Source organism: Labeo rohita, chromosome 25 (genome assembly GCF_022985175.1).
Source record: "Labeo rohita strain BAU-BD-2019 chromosome 25, IGBB_LRoh.1.0, whole genome shotgun sequence".
Taxonomy (NCBI): domain Eukaryota; kingdom Metazoa; phylum Chordata; class Actinopteri; order Cypriniformes; family Cyprinidae; genus Labeo; species Labeo rohita.
Window position 1 is genome coordinate 17,084,531 of NC_066893.1, and position 26,655 is coordinate 17,111,185.

The window sequence follows — 26,655 nt, forward strand, 5'->3', positions numbered from 1 at the left end:
GCAGTCAAATGTGTTCCCTAACTTTAAATGGGCCAATCAAAGCCCAGGCTTTGCTGCGTGGAAAAGCAGAGGTTTGTTCATTGAATCCAGCATAGTTTTGAGTGTCAACCACAGCAGCGAATAATTCAAACAAGCGATTTATGTAAGTGTGAACGAATTCAAAATTAAATGTTTTAAGAGTTATTCTCTATAAAGAGTTTTTATAGGCTTACTGGATTTCTTTCTTAATTAGTTAAATGCAAACTCATGTTTTACATGTTTTTGAGTCAAAAGGGGGAAATATTAATAACATATCACTCTTTACTTTAACACAGATGCCAGCAAGTGCAAATACAGTTGAGGTCAAACGTTTACATACACCTTGAAGAATCTGCTAAATGTTAATTATTTTACCAACATAAGAGAATCATACAAAATGCATGTTATTTTTTTATTTAGTACTGACCTGCGTATGATCACAATAAAAGACGTTTACATATAGTGCACGAGAGAAAATAAGTTTTATATTTATTTATAACAAATATTTAAATTCATGAAGATCAGTTAAATTTATACATTTATAAAAATGACTCTGTTCAAAAGTTTACATACACTTGATTATTAATACTGTGCTGTTACCTGAATGATCCCTGATGATTTTTTTGGTTTTGTTTAGTGATAGTTGTTAATGAGTCCCTTGTTTGTCATGAACAGTTAAACTGCCCGCTGTTCTTCAGAAAAGTACCACAAATTCTTTGGTTTTTCAGCATTTTTGTGTATTTGAACCCTTTCCAACAATGACTGTATGATTTTGAGATCCATCTTTTCACACTGAGGACAACTGAGGGACTCATATGCAACTATTACAGAATTTTTAAATGCTCAGTGATACACCGGAAGGAGAAAACAATGCATCAATGCTTCTGGGAAACATGTAAGTATCTTCTGTAGCTTCTGAAGGGCAGTACTAAATGACAAAAATGTACACACCTTTAGAAAAATGCCATTGTACACACCTTTATTCTGTTCAACAGTTTACACCCCTGGCTCTTAATGCAAATTCACTGGCACTGGCTCTGGCTCTTTGTGCAAATACACAAAATGCTGAAAAAAAACAATTTGCTGACCTGAAGGATTTTTCTGAAGAACAGCAGGCAGTTTAACTGTTTAGGACAAATATGGAACAACTATCTCTAAACAAAAAAAAAACAGCTGTAGATCAACGCACGTCCTGATTTTGCTGAGTTAGATGTCTTCCTGGGTCAACATATTTTGTTGACCCTGGAACAACAATTTAATCCAAAAATTGAATCTTGACCACATCCCTACACCTAAACCTAACCTTACCCATGAGTAATCCCTAAAATCAGAGGAAATAATAGATGAATGACACTAATGTACAAGCACCAAACACTGATTGTAAGCTTAAACTTCACAAAAACTATAAACTGATTTTTTAAATCTGATTGGTTAATCACAAAGTTGTTCCAGGGTCAACAAAGATGTTGATCCAGGAACATGTCGTACTTGCTAAAATCAGGTTCTGCGTAGATTGAACACAGTATTAAGAATCAGACATATGTAAACTTTTGAACGGTGTCATTTTTATTAATTTGAACTATTATTATAAAAAACTATGATTATAAAAAAAGATGGGTACTTCACATCAAGAACCAGAAATTAAGTCCATAACTGTGTTTGGTCAATAACAAAGTTTAAGAAACAAATCTTTACTTAAAAAATCTGTTATTCAGAGGGTAGCTAGACAGAGTAATCCTAAAACATTTAGTCTCTTTTTGTCTTTTCTTGGCTATAAATCAAAGATTTTTCCTCCAACATAATCTGCTTTCTTCGTCCTTTTACTTGATTGCTTTTGAGCTTATGCACATATGTGGATGTTGAATTACTTGGTTTTATATCTCTAAAATGTTTCACCAAATATTGAAGCTTAACAAAACACTGTAAAAGGAAGTGCAAAACTAAGTTTGTAATGTATCTTTTTTAAGGATTTTCATTCCATAAGCCTAATCTAGAGTAGAACTGAGACTTTGTTTGCCAAATCTTAAGATATAGTGTCACTACATCTGGAATATTCTAAAATACTCCCCTCATCTTTAGACAAAATCTTAACCATGGCCACCACCCAAACTCTGACCACAGCACAATTTTTAAAATGCTGGAATGTGAAGCATTTGCTCTAAAGCACTTGGAAGTACACTGAACATTGTGAATTGTTCTTAAAAAACAGATTTTTTTTCAGATGCACTTAGGCCACAATGTACAAATACAATTTCTTGCTTTCACGCAACTGAAAACCTCTCAAAAACCTAAATTTTACCCTTCATTAAACTAACAAAATAACATAGTGTACATTTGTCAGTCCATTTCTGGGAGAGCTGAGGAGAAGCAGGAAGTCAGTCCAGGTCAGGAATGTCAGACAGGAAGTCCTCCCTGTGTTTGGATGACTACTTCTGAAATAGACTTCCCGTTCCCTCCGATCGGTAGGGTGGTGTTTCATTTAAGGTGGTGATAGGGGAGGGTGACCACAAAAGTACATTTCCCTCAACTGATAAAACATCAATAAATAAAGGGGGCAGCCAAGTTATAGAAGCGACCCTTTTGTATATCTTACATACATTTGCTCTGTAGTTATAAGGGACGCATCTCCACCCTTCTACGAGAAGCTACGTCACTCCACATCTCAGCCCAAAGGAACTATTAGCGTCAGAGGAAAAGCTCTGTTAGTCTGTCACAGTCCTCTGGTTATTATGGTGCCCTGCAAAGACAACAACGTCTAGTCACCAGCTATTTTTAGCACATACCGCTGCTAAGGAAAAAACGATAAAAGACAAAGGCTTCAAATTTTACCTTAGAAGGCTTGCAAATTGTCAATAACCACAAAATCTGAACTGGCTGGAAGAAAATTGAAGTAATGCATAAAGTATAGTCAGGCGGTCATTATTGTAAAATAAACAGAGGCAGGGTGATCAGAGCTTTTATCTTCCAGAAGTGATAATGACCCACAGCACCAATCCAAATTACAGTAAAAGAGCAAGAGACAAAGGAGTGAAATGTGAGACAGAAAATAGCATAGCTATGAAGTAAATTGTTTACCTTAAGCTACAGTCAGTTATATAGTTTAGACTGCAGACAGCTGCAATTGACCAATCAGAATTAAGCATTCCAGAGCTCTGAATAATTATAGTCTATTTTTGTATTAACTTACATCAGAATACATTTTAACACATCTTCACCAACAGTTGTTTGTACTACGACTTAATTTAGTCATGTTCGTATTGCATGTGCATGTTTGGCAGAGACCAGAGACAGATAAACACAGTCATGGGGTAAGTCACAGGCCACGACACTTACACAAATAAACATTCATTAAGGGGCCTCTGAACTTAGATTCCTCTCATTTTTGCTCTACAACCAGCAGCTGTGAGTGATCACAGGACACTGGTAGGAACTTTCTGGAACAAAACAAATGATCGCCTGTGACTCTGTCAAGCCACGCACAACATTTGTTCGTTTATCCCAAGAACTTCCTCTAAAACATATTGGATTATAACTACCTCAGACACAGAGAGGCACTGTTGCACATGAAGGCCACCCCCACACTCACCGCTCACCATCTGGATCATTTAGAGGGCGGAGTGCCCGCTTTCCCTCCGTCCCTCTTGCGATATCTCCCTTCCTCTCTTCCCTTCCTGCCGGCCTCTGAGCAGAGGATGTGTCTGGGAGTGTGAGAGAGGAAGGCTGGCCGTGAAGTGGGTATGTACCCTCTCTCTTCGTCCCCCTCATTACTCTCTCTGTCTCTGGTGATTGCTCTATCTGGCGACACTGAGCAGGCCCTCTGGGCAGGGCAGTCTCTTAGTGGCGGAACGGTGGACGGTGGAACAACAAGCCTAAATGTCAGACGGAGATAAGAATGGCCAAGACAATCGTGAAGGTACACATCCTTTCTGTTTGTTTGCAATGGCATCTGGAAAGCGTTTGTTTATAATGTCATTATGTTGTACTGGTAGAGAAATCTATGTGTATCTACATCTATATTTATGTATATCTAGAAAGAATGAAAGAAATGTAATGAAAATTAAATATTAGCTGCATAAATGTTTCTGCCAGGGGAACGCAGCATAACTGACCCCCTACTTCCATACTGTCCAGCCATATGTAAGTGTAGCCTACGTTATATACATATATATATATATATATATATATATATATATATATATATATATATATATAAGCAACTATGGGTTGAAGATCTTTCAATTCTGTCAAACGCATGGATTTCAGCATGACAGGAAATTAATACATAGGCCTAGTTGTAATGCACATTGTACGTAACATACAAAATACAAAAACCAAAACCAAGGTAACAAGGAGCTAATATAAAAAAAGTATAGTCTAAAACATATAAAACAGTATATACATTAGCAAGGGTGCAATTATAACAAAATATATTACTTTTAATATATAAAATGTTAAGGACATACCTACAACTTCTGAGGTCTTTAACTGATGGTATATGGTTTTTGTGCAAGCCATAAATCGTGGTTTGGCCAAATTCCCGGGAAGTACTACACTACCCACAAACCTGAAGAAAGAGCCACCAATTAGAGAAGTCACTGTTACCGTGGCGACACGAATGACAGCACAGCAACACAGCTTAATGACATATCTGAATCAGTCTCACAAGTCACAACACTGTTCATCAACTATGCATATTCACAATTGCTGAAAATATTTTTTTATATTAACACTTAAAAAAATATTATTACTATGGAAGTACAATTTCTATATTTAGTTAATATTGTATTACCATGGCTGAAGATAGAAGATAGAACATGGCAGATAAGATAGAAGACTGATTGCATGATTTATTATGATTTATGAAGGAGGGGGTAAAAACATGCAGTTTCTGCCCTGAAGCTGTTTCTGGGTAATAGTATTCTTACATACTTTCCCGTGGGTGTTTCAGCTCTTGAGCACCCATGGGATTGATGAATATGAAATGGAAATTTTTAAACTTCAGACTTTGAAGTGTTCAGGACATCACTTAGTCATTCTTTGGAGAAGAGAACAGTTCATCTGCTGAGCTTAAGACTTTGCTGATGCCAAACTCTTTTAGATTTAGCCTTTTGCTGGTTTAAATTATCTCAGGAATACCAGGAAAAATGAAGACTTTCACTATTGAAGTCATTCATTGTGCAAGTCAGACAAAACTCTCTCTCTCTCTCTCACACACAAAAAAGTATGCATTCTTTTACACAATCAGCAATAACTTCAATTAACATTGCAGCTGCACAATTCAGTTTCTATGCTGTGGGCTTAACCCGCTTGGCTCAGTAGCATATGGGCTACATATTTTTTTCTGTATTTTAACTGACAGATGCCCTTGTCCCAGTCGAGGTGTGGCCAGAGCTGGAGAGAGCCGAGTGTTTGGCTCGGGGTGCTGCGCTGAAATGGGCCTCAGGTGTCTTTTGTCGTCCAGAGCAACTGGAGAAACTTGGACAATACAAGAAAAGGGAGAGTCAACGAACTGCGTCGATTCATTCAAGGTTAAAGGTAAGTAGTGATCATTATTTCACTTCAATTAGAAAGCCTTTAAAAAGTATTTGTGCAACAATGTCTGCAAGAGAAGTCATCTGCTTACTTGCATTTTTCTTAAGTCAGTTGTACAGTCCTACCTGGAAGGTGTCGACTGGGGTCTGGGTCAATTGCGAGAGGCACGAGCTGAGCTGAGAGAGGTGTCTCATGACTTGCACAAGGCTAACTTGGAATCAAGGAAAAATTCGGAAGAAGTAACTACACTGGAGACACTTCGAGAAATTTCTGTCACTCACTGCCAGCTCCTTGCTGCAGTTAGTAACTTACCACGCCTCTATAGAGGTTAGTGATTTCCTGCTTTGCATAACCTCTACGGATATTTTGGTTAAGCCTTCAATGCTTTAGAGCAGGGGTGTCCAATCCTAGTCTTGGATGCCCAAAATCCTGCAGAGTTTAGCTCTAACTTGTCTCAACATACATGCCTTAACATTTATAATATTCCTGAAGACCTTTATTAACCTTGGATCAGTTGTGTTTTTAAATTAATCATGGAGCTAAACTCCGTAGACTCCAGGAGCCTACGAGAGCAGGAGCTGGATTGCCCATCATTTACTTAGAGCCAAACAATCTCAAATACATAAAGGTACTTGAAAACAAGCCCTTCTAGCTAAGCATTCCAAAGTGTGGTCATTAATAACGCAAGCATGCACACTGTAGTGGCGCAATAGCGGGTATAATGTAAAATGTTTTGGACTCCAGTTAGATTTTTTAGGTCTACTACTGTCAAGGCAGAGCAAGAATCTTGCTGACCAACAAAGTTCCTATTAAAGTCGCTAGCTACTACATGTATATAACTCACTAAAGTCCTGAAATTTGCCAAAGTAATGCAAGATTGCACTCTTAGTGTGTGGGGCTATCATGTACCATGTCATCTCTTTCATCTCAGTGCGGAGTATGGTGCTAGAGACAGAGAGACTAGTGGAGTCTCGAAGACTATTGGAAGCTCACGCCCGACTAATGGAACTAGAACGCTGGCAGGATGAGGTACTGCTACAGCTCCAGGGAGCCAAGGGATCTTCCGGCACGGGGTTAACCTCTGAGGATGAGGAGTTAGTGCAGAATTACTTCTCAGGTGTTGGACGCTTGGTGGATGCCCTTGCCAAGGAGCTCTGGGCAGTGGTGGGGAGTGGCTTGTCACTTGCTTGTCAGAACCCCACGCTTTTTGTGTCAGCTGTACGGATAGTAGAGCGTGAAGAAGCACTAGATCAGATGTTTCTGGAAGAGCGGAGGTCAACATCAGGACACAACACGCCCATGCCACCTGGGAGACCACGTTGCTGGAGGGACCACTTCTTCAAGGTGTGATGATGAGTTTCCTATTGGTTGACGTACCACTGGGGTGTCCAAACTATATTCTGGAGGGCTGGTGTCCTGCTGAGTTTAGCTCCAACTTGCTTTAACACACCTGTCTGGAAGCTTCTAGTATGGCTAGGGCAGGGGTGCCCAAACTTGGTCCTGGGGGGCCAATGTCCTGCAGAGTTTAGCTCCAGCTTGCCTCAACATACCTGCTAGAAAGTTTCTAGTATGCCTTGTAAGAGCTAAATTAGCTGATTCAGGTGTGTCTAATAGCAGTTTAAGATAAACTCTGCAGGTCAGTGGCCCTCCAGGACCAAGTAAGGGCATCCCTGGACTAGTGAGACCTTGATTAGCTGCTTCGGGTGTGTCTAATTGGGGTTTGAGGTCTGCAAGACAGTGGCCCTCTAGGAGCAGGTTTGGACACCCCTGAAGTATCAAAAAAGTTGTTTGTAAGATGACACAATTTTAACCATAAAAAGGCTTTTTTGAATTAACATGTACCTTATTAAACTATTTGGTCAGGTGATGGAGGAGGCAGTATCGGCACGTTTCCGTAGTGTGTCGTACTTGCACACTCGTGGACCAGGGCTTGCAAGTCACTTGTCTGCACTACAGCATTGCATTATGGGAGATCTTTCAACAGTGCGGCATTTTCTGGAACAATGTGTTCCGTCTCACTATCGTTTAACAAGAGCTTACCTGCGTTTCTGCCACCAGTTCTTGCAGAACCATCTTGGACTGGTTAGTGGATGGGAGCTAGAGGGTGGGGAAATTTTTGCTGTTCTTAACTGGGTTCTGCACATATACAACAGGTAGGTAAAAATTTCACTTAAATCAGAATTTGGTCTACGGGTAATCAGAAAGTCCTACATATGAGAATTTGTTCTTTAAGCTCAGAGATGATGGGTGAGCCAGCCCTTGTAGCTGAGCTAGACCTTGAGGACCTGGGACCTCTCATATCTCAGGAAGGTCTCGAGCAGCTGCAGAACAAATATGTCCAAAAAGTTAGGGTAAGACCAAGGCAAGGGTTTTAGTCTCTAAACCAGAGGTCTCCAAACTTGGTCCTGGAGGGTCATTCTCCTGCAGAGTTTAGCTCCAACTTGCCTTAACACACCTGCCTGGAGGTTTCTAGTATTTCTAGTAAGACCTTGATTAGCTGGTTCAGGTGTTTAATTAGGGTTGGAGCTAAACTCTGCAGGACACCAGCTCTCCAGGACTGAGTTTGGAGACCCCTGGTCTAAACTTTTTAAGATTTACATTGTATTGTCTGGATCAGGGGTAGGCAAAGCCACTGTCCTGCAAAGTTTAGGTCCAACCCTAATCAAACACAAGCCAATTAATGTCTTCAGGATTACTAAGGCTATAGGCAGGTGAAGTTTTTTTAGGGTTGGATCTAAACTCTGCAGGACAGTGGCTCTCTAGGGCCAAATTTGCTTACCCCTGGACTGGATTAACAGGCCACAAGTTCTTGAGAAATTGTACTGTGTTTGTTTGTAGAAGAGTGTCTCAGAGTGGATGCAAAAGGCTCTAGAGGTGGAGCTGACAGACTGGCAGAGGGATCAGGAACCAGATATTGACCATGAAGGCTGCTATCACACCAGCCTTCCAACCATCATCGCTCAGGTACTTTAACAATGGCTTGATCTACAATGAGCAAAATTTTCCTTGATATTGACACTGATATATATATGCTGCTCTGGTGTCTGGGTTGTTAGATGCTAGAAGAAAATGCACGGGTGGCCTTGATGATAAGTGAAGCTCTGCGGGATCAGACAATCCAAATGGGTCTTTATGAGATGGAAAACCTCCTCAGCCGGTGTGTACATTTAATAAAGTTCTAAACGTAGGTTCAGGAGGAGCCTAATCATTCAGTCTAGTCAATCATCATTGCAAGCCTACATAAGCAGCAGTCTCTGCACCATCCCAGCATCAATTCTTCCAGCTTTCCTCCACCTTCACCATCTCCTCCTTTATTTCTGTTATTCTCCCTCTATGTAGTATCACAATGGGGCCTCGGGTTCATAGTAGCCCTTCACTGCAATACACAAGATCCAGGGGGCGAGGTTACATCAACATCAAGGGAGTGGAGATGGGTAGGTTTAAGGATGAGGGGGTGGAAACAGGTAGGTTTAGGGATATATAAGTTGGGAGGAGATCTGGATCCAACCTTGCCCTCTGGATCTTGTGTTCTGCAGTGAGGACCATATCCAGGTTCAACCCTCCACTGAGGACAACAAGCCAAGTTTGTTTACCATTAACCATAAGAACTGGATGGGCAGGCGAACTTGTGAAATAATGGATATCATAACTCTTAATGATTATATCTAATGTTTTTGTACTTTCCTCTCACTACATCTAAACAGATTTCGGGATGCAATCATAGAATTTGGGAAGGAGCATCGCAGGGATTCAACCATAAACAAGTTCTACCTCCATTATCTCCTGGCCTGCATCAACAACTGCATCATCCTCAAGTGAGATGGTGTACAAGTATCTTTTTACAGTATGTCTGTATTTATGTGATGTTTGTTTGAAACTGTGTGTGTTTTCAATAGTTTTGTGTGCGTTGGAGGTGCTTGTAAGCAGTATAATTAAATCTCAAATTTAAATGCACATCTAGAACCTCCACAGAAAGCCTGCAGCAGCAGTTGTGCTCTTTCCCTTCAAACCGGTATTCTCGCATTTCACTTGGACCTCTGGCGGGCCTGGACCGTGCTGTGAAAAAGGCATGTCGCTTAGTCATGGACCATCTCTTGTTTGAGTTGCAGCCTCATCTACGGGAGCTCCTGTCTCGTACCTGGCTGGACCAGGGCGAAGTAACTCCAAATATGTGTGGGGTTTTAGAACGTCACTGTGAACTTTACAACAGGGTGCGACAACCTTGTTGCCAGGTTAGTGACATAGAGCACACAATAAAATGTGTGAATATCTTTTCCAACAACTTGTGTAAATGAAAAAATGACACTCAAAAAACCCTTGCGTCATGTGATCTCCACTATCTACAGAGGCTAAAGGAGGAATGTCAATGGCTAACTGTTGTTGAGTATGTCCGTACACTGATGCAGAAGAGAGTGGTCTGCAGAAATAATGATGAGCGAAACCAGCTGGCCCAGAGAATGACACAGGATGCCCAGCAGCTGAGGGACCACCTTCAAAGCATGGTGAAAACACATTTGCATTCATTTTTGTGGGGGACTTTTTATGTGGTTTAGGGGCACGTACACAGATTCATTCAATTAAAATGAAAACAAATAATAACCTAATTATTCAGTAACTGCAAAGTGAATCAAAGCTATTAATGCAAAACTGACTTGACTTGCACAAAACCGGCAATTTTTGGGATCTTGGGTCAGGTACCAGACCTCGAGAAAAAACACAAGAACAAGTCTGTGTGTTTGTGGAAATAAAATTACTATTTTTTTCATTTACAGGAGATTGATGGGACCATAGGGGAGGTGAATCCCACAGCTTTGATAATTGCACTGGCTGACATAATCAATTTCAAAGACCCGAACATGCTAATACTGGAGATTTCTGGATTGTTAAGCAAGTACCCTGATATAAGGTGAGACTTCAAACCAAGCATATCCAACATATCTTCATATTCTAAATTCATTTCTAATACAAAGATTAATCTATGCCAAGAGACTTACAAAGTGTGTTGTTTCAGTGAGGAGCATGTCTCTGTCCTGCTGGATGTAAGAGGGGATGTACCCAAAGACGTGCGGAAGTCAGTACTAGAATTTCTGGAGCAGAACGCCCCACCTTTACCACAAGGATACCGCCCTATATTCACAGAAATTCTTGTGCCTTCTTCTAGCATACAGTTTTGTCTGCCTACTGCAAAATGCACTTGAGAAGCACTCCGAAAAATAATCCTACTGAATTGTATCCAGCCTAGTAAAAAGGAATTTCATTATTAATTCATCAGTATTCAATACCACTAGTCTATTCGTTATCTGATCTGTCTTGTCTGAAATTATACTGTGCCCAAATAATATTTACATGTATGATCTCACCAAATGCTTTCTTACAAATGAAAGTGTACGAATGAAAGCACAAACATAATGTACACACAAGAAATTGTAAAATTCTAGTTCTCCAACACATGTACGGTAGAAACGAGAGACAGCAGTGCACATTCTGGTTAATTTTTTTTAATATATATTTGCGGGTGATCTTTTTTCAATGTAAATTTATGAAAAAGTTAACGTTATCAAATATAACATTCTCAAAAACAATCAACTGCTTTAAAACTTGTATATTGTGGTTTGCTATGTATATTGTGGTTGACTATTAGTCAATAAAGTTATGCATTTTAAGGAAAATAATTTATTCATAAATTCATGAGAATGAATAAATTCAAGGGTGTTTCACTTACAACCAACAATGTAAATACATGGTACATGAATATAATGTACCACTGTACATCCACTGTTCCATGACACATTATTTGACATGTTATTTCAGCCATAGTAGTTTTTGTAAGGGTAATATTGGATATTTGGATCTGTATGTGGAATAAAACAGGCTATAAAAATGAGGAACAATAATAATTTAATTAATATTCAGTGTTTGATGTTTGTTATTCACCAGCTTGGTTGTGCTCAATCAATGGGCCAACAACACCATCAGCTAAAAATACGGAGTCCCATATTCAGGCTATTATAAATAGAGGGTTTGCACTTATGTCACGGTTTGGTCAGTTACCCAGATGCATGGCCATATTGGAAATACTCCAAAATAATGGTTAACGTACTACTGAATATGGTTTTCTGCTAATTTATGCTGCCTAAACCACAGAAAAAACGTGTATATAAATCATATAGAGAAGGACTTATTAAGCAGGAAAGGGTGCAATATTTTGACAAACTAAAGTTAATAGCTGGTAAAGATATTAATTAAGATATTAGCCTAATAGTTCACCTACCTGACCGAAAATGATAAGAACAAACACGAATGTTGTCAAAATATTTGTCCTGGAAATTCTGGTTCAGTCTGGCCAACCACAAACAGCTTTTGTTAGTCAGACAGATTTTTTTACACTCTTCTCCTTGATTTGTTTTAACTTTTGACAGTCTATACTACTCCAAATGTTTTTCCCTGTCCGACCGATTAGTACAGCCCAAAACATGACAATAATTGACCATTTTCAACAACAATAATCAGCTAAATTTGCGAGTTTTGTTCGGCTCAGTGGCGTTGTTTACGTTCAGTGCCGCCAATATGGACAATAAATGACACGTTGTGAAAACTGCATTGGTGAAAACTACCATGAAATTTTATATACAAACAATTACTTTACAATTTATAAAGGACAACAATGATATATTTTTTACAATCTGTTCTCACAAATCCAACACGAAGGATTCACACATTAAAAAGCCAGCGCTAAATAATATTAAACAACACAAAATATTGCCCCTACCTTCATAAGTGACCCAACATTTAAAAGACAAGGACAAGTCAAACACTTACCTTAAATTTACATCGTATGTGATCTGTTTCTGTGTTATTAACAAAACGCACAGCACATAAATGTGACAACTAAAAGCGTATTTAATTTTGGCAACGGCTGAAGGGAAGCGGCTTTTGGCGGTCACGTGATCTTAGGGGCGTGACTTCACGAAGAAACATGGCCGCGTCCAGGGAGATCATGTTGGATTAGTCTATTTGTGAGCGAGCTAGGGATTATAGTACAAATACATTCGTCAATAAGTTTGTTTATTTAGAACCGAAGTGACAATGAAGACATTTTGCGGTCGTGCAAATCCGACAACCGGAGCGCTGGACTGGGTTGAGGAAAGCGAGGAGTATGATTACCATCAGGAGATTGCGAGGTGTGTAAACCATCTCATGTAACATCACCATGTGTCGATAACAATTGATGTTTGCCTGATTCTGTTGGAGTAATCAATGATATTGTTTTAAAATTAAACGTATCAAAATGACGTGGTGAAAATACTTGACAGTGACTTGTTGCTATTGTTCTTACACGTGGAAACTGTTTTGTTAACAGTGCAGGAGTATCTATTACACTTAATCGAATTGTAGTCATGTGATATTCTCTCATGGGACAGTCTGAGAATAAATTATCTGGACCTTTTCTGATAATGGTTGCTGTGTCTCTTTTTCAGGTCCTGCTATGCAGATATGCTCCATGATAAAGACAGAGTGAGTTTTGTTGTTATGTAAAATTGCATAGAAATACTGTAAATCAAAGTGGTTCCAAAAGAAATCTAGCTCCTCTAATGAAAATGGAAAAAAGAAAATCAGAATGACATAACAGTAGATAAATAATGACATAATAATTTTGTCTCATTTTCCAAAGCATATAGAATGAAAATAGCCTAACATATAAACTCTGATATAGATCTTTCTTGACTTGTGTACTTAAGAATGAGAAATACTACCAAGGCATTCGAGCAGCGGTGAGCAGAGTAAAGGCACGCGGTGAAAGGGTGGTGGTCCTGGACATCGGCACTGGCACGGGTTTGCTCTCCATGATGGCTGTGACGACTGGAGCTGATTACTGTTATGCTATAGAGGTGTGCACTAATGCTCATGTATTTAATGTTGAGTGATAAGATGGAATTTGAATGAAGATAAATCTATGAATCCCATACAGGTGTTTAAACCCATGGCACAGGCTGCCACTTGCATCGTGGAGAGAAACGGTTTCTCGGATAAAATCAAGGTCATCAACAAACACTCCACAGAGGTTACGGTCGGACCAGGTTAGATATCCACCAATATTCTTATTATACAGGTAGATCAGATAGGCTCAGTGCATTGGGTTTATATAGTAGTAATTATAAAACTGATAATTACAGTCCTGAATGTTTTTTGATCAGTACAGCTTTCAAGTAATTAAAATATATGCTAAAAATTTGTATAACTACATACTGTCTAGCACTGCACTATTATAAAAAATATTTTTTTAAGAAAAGAATGAATATTATAATATATTGAAATTAAATAAAATTAATTTAAATTATATTTTTATTAGTTATTTAAATTGTAATATTTTGTATAATAAGTGACATACAGAGGGTGCTATATGTGTGTGTGTGTGTGTGTGTGTGTATATACATATACTTTTATGCATTACATTTTAATTACTAAATTGTATATATGATAAAATAAAATGATAAATGATCAAATAAAATTACAAATATATATATATATATATATATATATTTGTAATTTTATTTGATTAATTTGATTAATTTTATATATATATGTATATGCAATTATAGATAAATTATGATGCATTAAAATAATACATATTTTAATTAAATAATATGTTACTTTAATGTTGTAGAATTTCATTTCATGTTACTTTATATGTTAATTATAATAAATAATATATTAAATATTTTATTATACACATAAGTGAAGTAAAAAAAAAAGATGGCAACCATAGGCACTTACAAAGTATATATTTATTATTAAATGAATGAATATTATAATATATTAAAGCTGAATACATGTAAATTTAATTTTGAGATTTCTAATAGTTTTTTTATTTTAATATTTTTTGTATATATTTGTATATATTTTGTATATATGTTTAATTTTTAAAAATAAAATTCTAAAATATTAAATATTAATATAGCATTATTTCATTAAAGCATTTATTATATTTTTTAAAATATAAAACCTAAAAATGTGTGTGTGTATATATATATATGTGTATATATATATATATATATATATATATATATATATATATATATATATATATATATATATATATATATATGTATATATGAAATTATAAAATAACATTTAATTAAATGATAAAATAATAATAATAATATATATATATATATATATATATATATATATATATATATATATATATATATATATATATAATTTGTTATATTTAAAAATATATTATAAATATTTCAATTAAATAATGACATTATTTTAATATTTTAGAATTTCATTTTTATTTATTACTTTATATATTAATAATAAATATTATTTTACATATTGTATTATATGCATAAGTAAAGTTATGAAAATGATGATAGGTAGATGTAATTATTATAATGAACACCATTATCTGTATCACCTTGCATTGCATTCTTACAAATATAAATGTATTTGTATTTGTATCTGTAGATGGAGACATGCAAGAACGAGCCAACATCCTTGTCACAGAGTTGTTTGATACAGAGCTGATTGGTGAAGGAGCGTTGCCCAGCTATGAACATGCACACATGCACCTCGTCCAGGTAAATACAGTTGTAAATCACAGTTTAATATTTTGCTGCATCTTTTAGGTGTTTAATTGTGTTTCTCTCACCGGTACAGGCAAGTTGTGAAGCTGTGCCACATCGTGCCACAGTCTACGCGCAGCTGGTGGAGTCAGACATGCTGTGGAAATGGTCACAGCTCCAACCCATAGAGGTGGATGGCAACAAACTGCGGCCTCCTCCTGCTGTGGTGAAGTGTGCGGGAGCGCCCTCTGTCTGTGACATCCAGCTTAGCCAGGTGCCACCAGAATCCTTCACTCCGCTCGGGCCCATCTGTACCATGTTCAGGTACAAGTCTGGATGTGATTCAGCTGTCTGGATTCAAACATGATCATCTTTTTTTTCTGTATAACTCATCTATTTTTTCACTCCAGTGTGGATTTCAGCAAACCGGTTAGCAGCGCTGCTCAGTCCTACGCGGCACAGTTCAAGGCTCAAACCAGTGGGAAAGCACAGGTGGTCTTATCCTGGTGGGACATCGACATGGACCCTGATGGCAACATTGTGTGCACTATGGCCCCCAGCTGGAACTACTCAGATCCTCGTACTTACCCTGTAAGTACTGGTGCTTCGCTACTAATATTAAATGAATAGTTCACTCAAAAATGAAATGTACCCCATTTACTCACACTCAAGCCTTCCTAGATGTATATGACTTTCTTCTTTCAGATGAATGCAGTCTGAGTTATATTAAAAAATGTCCTGGCTCTTGCAAGCTTTATAATGGAAGTGAATGGGTGTTGAGATTTTGAAGCCCGATAAAGTGCATCCATCCATCATAAAAAGTACTCCACACAGCTCCGGGGAAATTAATAAAGGCCTATGTTGGATTTCAAAATCTCAACACCCATTCACTGGCATTATAAAGCTTAAAAGACCTTCTTCTAATATGAACACTTTATAGCACTTTCTTTGACTTGATATAAGTATATTTGATTGTTTTTCATCATGTGATGTGCAGTGGAGGGATCACTGGATGCAGAGTGTTTACTTCCTGCCTGCAGAGGAGAATGTGTCAGAAGAAGAAGAGCTAAATTTAATTGTCTCCCATGATGACTACAGTCTCTGGTACAGCCTTACGCACAGGTAAGGTGATTTCGAGCAGGGTTTATGCATTCTCAACTTTAACTGAGACAGAACATAAATGGAGGAAGACAGTATTATATTTTTGACAATTTGACGTCTTATAGTGAACAAAATGATGTCAAAGTGGCAACGTTTCGGCCGTGCTGCACATGTCAGGCCCATCTGGTTTGGACGAGGCCTCGCTTCGGGGAACTGAACGACGAACAGAGGACTGAGAGTTACATAAATGCATTACGCAGTGTAAGTAAACTCCTGATTTAAATGTGAGCTTGTAGTGCTGCGTTCTGTTGACTGGTGATGGCTCAAAATTTAGTGTGTTTTATGTATGTTTGCAGATTCTGAAACCAGACAGTGTGTGTTTGTCTGTCAGCGATGGGAGCCTGTTACCCATTTTTGCTCATTTACTTGGATCTAAAAAGGTGAGTAGAAAAATCCATGGAATAAGAGAAGAAAAAAAAAACATTTTTGTGCCTTTTGATGTCATAATCAGAATGCAAATAATTTCTATAGAATACTGTCATCAAAGACGCCATTTGAAGCTAAACGCAGACGTTTAAACGGACATACTATGGAGGAAAACTACTATGATTACTCAAATTTAAGAATAAATTTGATTTAAACAATAGATTTACATAATAATCCCATATGCTGTTCATAGGGGATGTACTGTATTAGCCCTACAGTTACAGCATGAAATATTATTTTAACATTTGTAACATTTATTTCTTTTATTTCACAATTCTGACTTTTTTTTTCTTGCAAATGCAAGTTTATATCTCCTAATTTGGACTTTATAACTTGATTTAACTCAAAAATAGTGAGTTTGTCAATTCTGAGGGGAAAAAGCCAGAAGTGTGGGATGTAAACTCCTATACTGAGCCGAGGGGAAAAGAGAGAATGACGAGTTGTTTTTCCTTATTAAAATTGTAAGATATAATCTCGGAATTGCAAGAATAAAGTCCGAATTTTAAAAAAGAAAATCAAATGTACCTACTTTGTTTTTTTTTTTTTTTTTTTTTTTTTTTAATAAATTCCATGGCTCCATAGACTGCCACTTGAAAACCGCCCACAAAGGGTAAGATTATCCCGCTTATTGGTGGGTGACAAGCTCTTGTAATATGTGGGGAACATTTTGAAAATGACATCTAATCAATATATAATCTTGTTAAATCCGTATCCGTGTTAATTCTCTAGCCTTAAAGGCTATCTCTCCCTGGTTTTCTGCAACCGTGATGCACGCGCATCCCGAATGTTTACAAACCGGTATTTGGTCTATAGAGTTTGATGTTAGCATGTTGCTAAGCTAATGATGCAATAGTGGGTAAATAATCTTTTTTAGCTAGTGATGCACGCGCATCCCGAATGTTTACAAACCGATATTTGGTCTATAGAGTTTGATGTTAGCATGTTGCTTAGCTAATGATGCAGTAGTTGGTAAATAATCTATTTTGAGTTAAACTGAACTTTGTTTATTGAGTAAATTAGACATTTGAAGTAAATTATAAGCAATTCTACGCACCACACGACTTGCATTTGACTTCAGTAGAGTTTGATGTTAGCATGTTGCTAAGTTAATGATGCAGTACTGGGTAATAATCTGTTACTGAGTTAAACTGAACTAGTTTTTTGAGTAAATTACACATTTTATGTAAATTATAAACAATTCTATTCATCACACGACTTGCAGTAAACCTCAGTAGAGTGTTATGTTAGCATGTTGTGAAGCTAATGATGCAATAGTTGGTAAATAATCTGTTTTGAGTTAAACTGAACTGTTTCATTGAGTAAACTGGACATTTTAAGTAAATTATAAGGACTTCCATGCACCACATGACTCGCAGTTGACTTCAATAGTTTGATGTTAGCATGTTGCTAAGCTAACAATGTATTGTGTAAATAATTTGTTTTAAATGAAAATAAAATATTTTTAGCAAGTAAATCATACATTTTAAGTAGATTATAAGTAATTTGTTCACTATACTACTTGAAATTGATTTCAGTAGAATTTTGTTAGCATGTTCCTGAACTAACAGTGCAATATTGGATAAATAATAGTTTTGAATTAAACTGAACTATTTATATCCATACCTTAAAGTATTGAATGAATAACTGACATTTTTCTTGCTTTATCCGCCGTCTTTTATTTTTTCTGTGAAGAATAAATGTGATGTTGCCTTAAAATGTGGCCAAAATAAAGTATCCTAGGAGGCAATATAATGACTTAAGTACAATACTGCCTAGGTAGGCAGCTCACTAGGCTTGTATATGAATCTTTGAACATACTGTATAAGAATTTTTCTTTCTGTCTCTGTCTTTTCAGGTGTTCAGTTTGGAAAACTCCGGAATGGCGAAACAAGTGATCGAACAGGTGAGATTTTGAATTCAAAAAATAATTACCTACATGAGTTCAGACTGGATTGGCTGCTACTGAAATGTTTTATCTCCTACTCACAGGTGCTGCATGCTAACTCACTGAAACATGGAGTACAGCTGCTGGGAATACGACCTGAGCAGCTCTCATTAGCTGATTTAGAAGGAAATCAGGTACAAACTAAACTGAATCGGTGTATGCGCCATGATGTATGTACTTTATAAGAGTTTCAGAGATGTTCTATTCATCAGAGAATTGTGAGGGGAAAAATGTATCAGTTTTCAACATTCATAATGAGAAATGTTATCAATCAGAAATGATGTTGAATGGTTGTATATATTTAGTGTGCTTGTACATACTGTATATAGTGACCTTATATTTTTTCCCCCTTTAGATTTCAGTATTGATAGGAGAGCCATACTTCAGCACCAGTCTTCTGCCTTGGCACTCTCTGTTCTTCTGGTATTGCCGCACCGCTGTGGCACAGCTGCTCCATCCCAACGCCACCATCCTCCCTCGTGCCGCTACACTTTACATAGTCGCTGTTGAATTTCGGGTAAATTATTTCTTTTGCATACTTGTCATGTATGCATTCTGTATTATACATTTACAAACTGATTGACTTCCGTATAACATTTTTGAATCAGGATCTGTGGCGAATCCGAGCTCCTTGCGGTACTTGCGAGGGTTTTGATGTCAGTCCGATGGATGAGATGATTCAGGTAAGTACTGGTTGCAGGTTTTGGTCTGAACTTGTGTTATGAATAAGCAAATTGTTTAAAATTTGTGATTAACCCCACCCACAGCAATCTTTGGATTACCGTGAATCCTGGGAGGCAGAGCCACATCCACTGTGGGAATACCCATGTCGTGCTCTGACCAAACCACGGCCAGTTATGACATTTGACTTTACGCAATGTGTTCCTGAACAACCAGCTAACAGTGAGGGAACTGTGCCATTCACAGGGTAATATGAACATATTACAATCATTGTATCTGAGTGTCTATTTACACTAAGTGCAAATAGCCTGTCTTGTTGGCAGAGGCTATTTACACTCTCTCCGCCAGCCAATGTGTGGTAGGGTTAGACAACATTGCAAAAGATGCCAATTAAACAGCAGCTCTGGTGGCGTTGGTAGTAAGCGTGGAGTGCTCATTTTTTTGACGCCATCGCCCCGAGTTTGATTCCTCCTTTTGCCAAACTCATTCTTCTTCCTTTTCACATCACTTATCACATTGGAAAGGCATTTATTTTCAATAAAAATGAAGGAAATAATCGAAAAGTGAAAAATAACGTCCCTCACGCATGTTTATTGGTTAGGGTTAGATGGCTTTATTGTCCCAAAGCGGCATCCGTTTAATAACTTTAATAAAAATGATCATTTACACTCAATATGTTATTGCATAGTGTTTTACAATGTACTACAATGCTGAGGTGCAGATATCTGCCACTATTTGCACTAAGTAGTATAAATAGCATGTGACTACTGTTACAAAGAAAATACTTCTATTTTTACATAGTGTGAATAGCCACTTCCTTATTATATTGCATAAAATATAATAAAATGTATTATTAAATTATAAAATAATTATAACTATTTATAATAGGATTATTGTATTATCACATATGTACATGTTCATTTCTAAAGTATTTTTTGTATTATGATATAAAATAACTTTTTTTATTTTAAAGTTTTTTTTTTTCTGTGACGTCACGTACTTTTTCAGAAATCACTCTAATATGCTAATTTGCTGCTCAAGAAAAATGATCATTATTATATCATGTCTTATTGTCAGTATTTAAAACAGTGAAACAAGATTCTTTGTCATAATGTAAAAAACAGCATTTATTTGGTATTGAATCTTTTGTGACATTATAAATGTCTTTACTTTTACTTTTGATCAATTTAATGTCCTTGCGGATTTTTTTTTTTTCTTTCCAAAAAAAATCTAGCTGACCCCAATCTTTGAATGGTAATATAAATTAATAATATATTAAAGCTCATACACTGACATTTATTTTTAATGGAGTTTTAATGGAGTCCTTTGCTCATCAAGGCTGTATTTATTTATTACAGTAATATTGTGAAATATTATTGCAATTTCTAATATTGATTTCCTATTTTAAATGTACTTTAACATATAATTTATTTCTGTGATAATTTAATTCACTTTCCATTGTCACATAATCCTTCAGAAAATCATTTTAATATGCTGATTTATTATCAATATCGAAAATAGTTGTGCTGCCTAATATTTTTTTTGGAACCTGTGATGCTCTTTTCTTTGTAAATCAGTTTATCCATTTAACATCCTTGCTGAATAAAAGTATTCTTTTTTTTTTTTATTAAAAAATTACTGACTCTAAACTTTTGAATAGTAGTGTATTTTCTGTTTTGAATAAACAAATGTTCAACTGTATCCAACACTGATAATAAATCAGCATATTAGAATGATTTCTGAAGGATCATGTGACACTGAAGACTAGAGCAATGATGCTGAAAATTCAGCTTTGCTTCACAGGAATAAAATTGTGTTGTAAAGTATATTAAATCATATTTTAAATTACAACCATATTACACGAAATAACTTTTTTCTGTATTTTTGATCAAGTAAATGCAGTCTTGATGAGTGTAAGAAACAAAAGAAACATTAAAAACATACTGATCCCAAACTTTTGAACAGCACTGTATTTATGTTTAAAAAAAATTACATACCTAATAGATATTGTATAGAGATGCTAGGTTGCTCTTGAATGATACTCATAAGACCTGATGATGTTTCAGGAGAGGACGCTGTCATGGTGTTGCTCTCTGGATGGAGTATCAGCTGACTGAGGACATCACTGTAAGCATGGGCCTAACCAAACCAGTCAACGAAGAAGAGGTATTTACTAAAAATGATCTTGTTTATTATACAATATCTGCATTCAGATGAAATGTCACACTCCATAAATCCACCTCAATGAAGTTGAAATTGAAATTCAGATAAGATTGTAATAATCAAGTATCACTCTCTTGACCTCTTCACCTTAATTGTCTTTTCTCATTTCAACAGGGAGTTTGTGAATGGAGCCCACACCGGAAACAAGGTGTGTTTTTCTTCAGATCTGCTAGAGAAACTTCTGGGGATGGAAGAGAAGATCTTTCCTATAATTTAACCTTTGAACCTCATACTGGCGACATTAAAATGGACTTCTCTATCACTGAACCTTGACGAAACTCAAACTAGACCATCAGTTGTTTACATTTTTTTCCCCAAGACAACACTTATCCAAAGAATTTCAGTGACTGTGAACTGCTTACATGAGCTTGTAACTGTTTTTATCCTCCCCATAAATTATAATGCATTTAAATTAATCTGATTATAGCCATGACTGTATTGTGTGCAGATTTACTGATTGCATACTATATGATAGATCAAAAGTGTATGGTGCTACACAAGCCTCATGATGCTTTTTATAGTCAAAATATGTTTTCTCGCAGTGTAAAAAGTAGGCAGAAGGCCATGTGTTATTTAAACAAATTTTATTAAGCATTTGATTTTAGCTTAAAATAATCACCTTATTCTACACAGAAGGCAAAATACATAACTGCTTTGGATTTTCAAATAAAAGACATTATACTCAAAGTAGAGCTTCTGTTCTTATACATGAAGATGAGACTTATTCATACTTTGGATATTTCAGTGATCTCTCTGAATAATATTTGACAGTTAACAGTGATGGAAAGAGACATTTGCAACCAACCAGTGCATAACCTTTTCATTTTTGTTGTATTTATGGTATTTAGTTCGTTCAGTTGGCAAATGACACTCTGAACTACATCCCAGTTGATTACACCAGATGGAAATGTAATCTGGGCCTCGATGTTGCAGAATGATAACGGAATGTAATATCTCAAAAGTGAGTTTCTATGCATCAGCTATATCAGTGTTGGCTAGCAGAACCTTCTCTCCAGGTTTGAAGGCAGGCATGCCTAAATATGGACAGCTGGCACATCGGAAAGCATCGCCCAGATAACACTAAAGAGAAAAAAATATATTCGTCATAACGTATACAACATTTCAAAGTCATCATTTGTACAAATAGATTTAATTATAAAAATACGTACACTTCCACAGGCTGATTTGGGCTGGCTGGCTTTCTGAGCTGCTTTACTCTCCTTTTCCAATTCTTCGGCAAGACCACATGTGCTACAGACCAAGAGCATTGATGTTCGTTAGATGGATATATTGTTTACAACTTATGTTCTTTAATTTAAGGTAATCACCAATTTTTGCAGGCCTTCTTTTTCTTATTGGAGTCATCTCCGCAGGGAGCTTTGAGGGAGGACGGGTCAGGCTTTTTCAGATCATCAGCATCCAAAAGTGCATCTGAATCTACCAAATCCTATAGAGAGATTAATGTGGTGGGTGGTGAGACACAAAAGGCACAAGACTGACACATGCCAAAACTGACTGTTACATACCACATCATCGTCATCCATATCATTGGCTGAGAGAGTCCACTTTTGTGCCGTGCTTGGATCAAGAGCTGGTTTCTCTGCAGAAAACAAGTGTTGTGGATTTATTGATTCAAAGATTATTATTTGCCATGAAAAAAAAAAAAAAAAAAAAAAGGTAATTGTGACCTTTTACCTCACAATTAGAACTCTTTGCGAGTTCACCTCTCGAATTGGAAGTGGTGAGTTTACATTTCGCATTGCTGACTTTTTTTTCCCCCTCAGAATTGGGAGTTTAAATCTCGCAATTGTTTTTTTTTTTTTTTTTTAAAAATGAAAGTTTCATTTCTCTAAAATTGGACGTTGTGAGTTTACATCTTGCATTTCTGACTTTCTTTCCTCAAGTGTGTTTACATATTGAAAAAGCTTTTTAGAACTTTGAGTTCATCTCTCGAAATTGGATGTTGTGAGTTTACATCTTGCATTTTTGACTTTTTTTCCCCTCACAATTATTAGTTTAAATCTCGCAATTGTTTTACAACTTTTTTTTGCAAGTTCATCTCTCAAAATTGGAAGTTGTTTACATCTTGCATTTTTGACTTTTTTTCTCAGAATAGTGAGTTTGTGTCTCACATTTGTTTTTTTAAGAACTTTTTTTGCACATTCATCTTTTGAAATTGGAAGTTGTGAGTTTACATCTCGCATTACTGATTTTTTTCCCCTCAGAATTGTGAATTTACATATTGTAGCAGTTTTTTAGAATATTTTTTGAGTTCGTCAAAATTGGAAGTTATAAACTTGTAACTGTAAATTTACACCTCGCAATTGTTGTTGTTTTTTTATTTTGTTCTCTCAACATTTTACAACAGTAGCCAGGTGGTGAAAACAAGAAAAAATGCATATGGCCATGAACACAATGCGCAAACTTTCACTTTTACACTTGCCCAGCAAATGCTTAATGTGGCAAAACAGACTAAGATGATAAAGACCAAATTCAGTAAAAACCTTATTGTTGGCAAACGATATACCAGCAGATATGAACGCACAATAAGAAATGCTTTAAGTGATATTAAAAGGACCAACTCTGTATAGGCAAGCAGACGAGCCCAGAACGCAATGCGCTAAGAAGACGTTTTCCTCCCGTAGAAATTCAATATAAATAAAACACAATGATATAAAAGGGCTGTAGAGATGATTCTATATAGGAAAATGCAAAAATATGCGGTGTTGCGTTTATTCTGAGAACACCTGCTGGTCTGTAGTAGTTTTAATAATGAATAGGAGCATAATGAGTTTAGTTTTTATCATCTTAATCCGTTATGCCAAATCATGGCATGTTTTGTGGAGGAAAACACTATATAGCCTACATATTATATTAATAAATTGTATGGTGAATTTGATCTTTTAATCTTAATCCATTAAGTGTTATAAATATTAAGTGTTGATGGTTTTCTACGGGAGGAAACAGCTTAACAAGAGAGTTTTTTGCTCTTCTGTGGACACGGATTTGCGGGTCTTGTCTTTTTCTCCTACAGAAGACTTGCAGGACCTTGTACATTATGCTATTAAGTTAATTTTAACAAATTATTCATTTATCCACCATAGCATCTTGTCTCCATTAGCAACACACACGATTTGTGTGGATTGCAAGTGACGTTGCAGGTAGTAGAGAGTGAAAGTTGCGATTGCGAGAGACATTGTAATTTAGTTTCTTTTTTCTTGTCTTCACCACCTGGCTACAGTTGTAAAATGTTGAGAGATTCAATAAAAAAATTAAAAAAGAAGTGCAGGTGTCTGAGAGTACAAGTCTGAAAACGTGAGATGAAAATGTATGAACTTGTGTTACATGTATTGTGTCGATGCTTAAAAACCACAAACCTGTTGTAGTGGTTTTCTTGCCAAAAGAAAGTTTCAGTTGCGTCGAGGACCCGACCTCAAAGTTAGGTTTCGATGCTGAAACGCGCACCCTTAAAACTGTGTTTCCCTGGAACCCTGTGCGTTCTTTCAGAGCTGCAGCTGCTTCTTGGCTCAACGCCTCCGTCTTCACCTGCGAAAAAAATGTTTGTGTCAGTAAAGTGTCCATGCAAGGCATTTTTTTTAATAAACATTATTATTAGTAATAAATAAAACATTCCTTATTATTATTACTGAAATAATGATTATTTTAAAACTTGATTTAACTACAACGATAACAATAATTATTATTACTACATTTTCTTATAAATATTATATGATTATTATTAATATGTAGAATATTAATGATAAAAGGATAAAAAAAATCTCTATATATTTTTAGTCTATATCACCCAGTCCTATCATGATCAACTTTATTTAAATATATAATAATAATAATAATAATAATTGAATACTGACCTCAGTGACAGATACTAATCCAGACAGTTTAAGCGCTGACAACAGTTTCCCAGCGGTTTTCACACTATTATCCTCAGAACCTAAGAAAAACATTATAAGGTGAACCATTATCATTTCACTTGAGAATGTTGTACAGACTGTGCCGTTCTGTTTCAGTCACCTGTTACTGCCTCTTCTAGCACAAGTTTGCCACCAGGTTTCATCACTCTGGCAATCTCAGCCAGCATTTCTGAACTGTGGATTGGTGAGCTGTCGGTCTGCAGGCCCGAGAGAACGCAGTCATAACTTGAAGCTGCATGAGAAGCTAAAACAGACAGAAATTTGGGGGTTGAATGAATTATTAAAATGAATTACCTCAAACAGCATTAAACAAATCTGCCTCTGTACTTACAAAACTGTAGTCTCTCCATGTTCTCCAAAGACACCAGACTCTGGTTACCAACAACAGAGCCAATGCTTTCAGCAAACTCCTTCAGTGCAGTGGAAGATGTTGGCTGAGTCCATATCAGTAGCACCCGGTCCCCCTCTTTTACTCCAAGGTCTGCCATCACCTACTTATATATATTTATTCATATAAGGCTCAAATACGTGTTTTGATCTCATCTACACTAAATATTACAAATCACCATTTACAGTTAGATCTGCTGCATCATAATGACGGTGCAGTTACAATGTAAACACAGACCACTGCGTATCAGAGATAACATGCCGATGCTAATTTGACGAAAGAGCTCTAATACACCATTAAGTTTAACCAAACACCATCAAACCTCTCAATTACACAGTGTTCACAAAAACAAAAAGTAAACAGCTGTCCAACCTGTTTATCGCGTCAAAGAATGTGTTCCAACCTTGGTCACAATGGACGTCGCGGCTATAATGTCACTGCTTATCGCATGTAGGCGTCGCACTGAAATGATGACATTGCTGTTTCTAGAATAAAAGCGTAGAATGTCCATCAACATACTGGCGCAGAAGTTTTCTCTGATTGGTTAGTACAATGGACATTAAAACCGGGTGTTTGTTTTTAAACTCTTTAATGTCTATTATCAATTTAATAACAAATAAAATTTCGTAGTGTCATTTTTCAGCTATAAATTGTTACACAGACCGCCGTCAGAGTAGCGCGTACACGGCGTTGTCACCTGGTACGTGTTACTTTTCTCCGCGCTGATTAAAATTGGCCAGTCACGTTCGTTTGTGGTTAGCTAACGGGGCGTTTTAT

General features: G+C 36.6%; 3 protein-coding genes and 1 long non-coding RNA gene across 6 annotated transcripts; 2 read left to right on the plus strand and 2 right to left on the minus strand.

The window, feature by feature from the left end:
- Positions 1–3,744: 3,744 nt before the first annotated feature.
- Positions 3,745–12,504, minus strand: LOC127156452 (uncharacterized). Its single transcript, XR_007825756.1, has 3 exons — positions 12,370–12,504; positions 4,482–4,582; positions 3,745–3,887 (listed from the first exon to the last, which is right to left on the minus strand). It is a non-coding gene; the product is annotated as an uncharacterized LOC127156452 (long non-coding RNA).
- On the plus strand, positions 3,790–11,443 carry exoc3l1 (exocyst complex component 3-like 1). 2 transcript variants are annotated; one of them, XM_051099300.1, is made up of 13 exons: positions 3,790–3,931; positions 5,378–5,553; positions 5,662–5,877; positions 6,482–6,894; positions 7,414–7,703; positions 7,784–7,901; positions 8,389–8,514; positions 8,607–8,707; positions 9,255–9,365; positions 9,512–9,782; positions 9,897–10,052; positions 10,323–10,456; positions 10,562–11,443. In XM_051099300.1, the coding sequence occupies exons 2-13, from the start codon at positions 5,451–5,453 to the stop codon at positions 10,746–10,748; spliced, it is 2,226 nt and encodes a 741-aa protein (XP_050955257.1). In that variant the 5' UTR covers positions 3,790–3,931; positions 5,378–5,450; the 3' UTR covers positions 10,749–11,443. The 2 variants fall into 2 exon arrangements, with proteins under 2 accessions (XP_050955257.1, XP_050955256.1); XM_051099299.1 differs by having other exon boundaries at positions 5,658–5,877; positions 10,562–11,435.
- On the plus strand, positions 12,482–22,196 carry prmt7 (protein arginine methyltransferase 7). The gene is made up of 17 exons (XM_051099301.1): positions 12,482–12,731; positions 13,029–13,065; positions 13,290–13,439; positions 13,520–13,628; positions 15,025–15,137; positions 15,217–15,446; positions 15,533–15,713; positions 16,120–16,244; positions 16,349–16,484; positions 16,580–16,663; positions 18,565–18,612; positions 18,699–18,788; positions 19,010–19,171; positions 19,263–19,337; positions 19,422–19,582; positions 21,402–21,501; positions 21,673–22,196. Exons 1-17 carry the CDS (start codon positions 12,637–12,639, stop codon positions 21,829–21,831), a joined length of 2,055 nt encoding a protein of 684 aa, XP_050955258.1. The 5' UTR covers positions 12,482–12,636; the 3' UTR covers positions 21,832–22,196.
- On the minus strand, positions 22,126–26,379 carry ciapin1 (cytokine induced apoptosis inhibitor 1). 2 transcript variants are annotated; one of them, XM_051099305.1, is made up of 9 exons: positions 26,251–26,379; positions 25,822–25,981; positions 25,591–25,734; positions 25,431–25,510; positions 24,936–25,104; positions 23,085–23,158; positions 22,887–23,005; positions 22,728–22,809; positions 22,126–22,638 (listed from the first exon to the last, which is right to left on the minus strand). In XM_051099305.1, the coding sequence occupies exons 2-9, from the start codon at positions 25,976–25,978 to the stop codon at positions 22,528–22,530; spliced, it is 936 nt and encodes a 311-aa protein (XP_050955262.1). In that variant the 5' UTR covers positions 25,979–25,981; positions 26,251–26,379; the 3' UTR covers positions 22,126–22,527. The 2 variants fall into 2 exon arrangements, with proteins under 2 accessions (XP_050955262.1, XP_050955261.1); XM_051099304.1 differs by having other exon boundaries at positions 25,822–25,984; positions 26,251–26,359.
- Between the last annotated feature and the right edge of the window lie 276 nt (positions 26,380–26,655).

Excerpts from the sequence above, each read along its gene's own strand:
- exoc3l1 (XM_051099299.1), top strand. The coding sequence starts at position 3,892 with ATGTCAGACGGAGATAAGAATGGCCAAGACAATCGTGAAG. Across the intron at positions 6,895-7,413 it reads GGAGGGACCACTTCTTCAAG|GTGATGGAGGAGGCAGTATC; the intron begins GTGTGATGATGA and ends CTATTTGGTCAG. Across the intron at positions 7,704-7,783 it reads GTTCTGCACATATACAACAG|CTCAGAGATGATGGGTGAGC; the intron begins GTAGGTAAAAAT and ends TTGTTCTTTAAG.
- prmt7 (XM_051099301.1), top strand. The coding sequence starts at position 12,637 with ATGAAGACATTTTGCGGTCGTGCAAATCCGACAACCGGAGCGCTGGAC. Across the intron at positions 15,714-16,119 it reads CAGATCCTCGTACTTACCCT|TGGAGGGATCACTGGATGCA; the intron begins GTAAGTACTGGT and ends TGTGATGTGCAG. Across the intron at positions 16,485-16,579 it reads ACATAAATGCATTACGCAGT|ATTCTGAAACCAGACAGTGT; the intron begins GTAAGTAAACTC and ends GTATGTTTGCAG.
- ciapin1 (XM_051099305.1), bottom strand. The coding sequence starts at position 25,978 with ATGGCAGACCTTGGAGTAAAAGAGGGGGACCGGGTGCTACTGATATGG. Across the intron at positions 25,105-25,430 it reads GATTAGTATCTGTCACTGAG|GTGAAGACGGAGGCGTTGAG; the intron begins GTCAGTATTCAA and ends TTTTTTTCGCAG. Across the intron at positions 23,006-23,084 it reads ATATGGATGACGATGATGTG|GATTTGGTAGATTCAGATGC; the intron begins GTATGTAACAGT and ends ATCTCTCTATAG.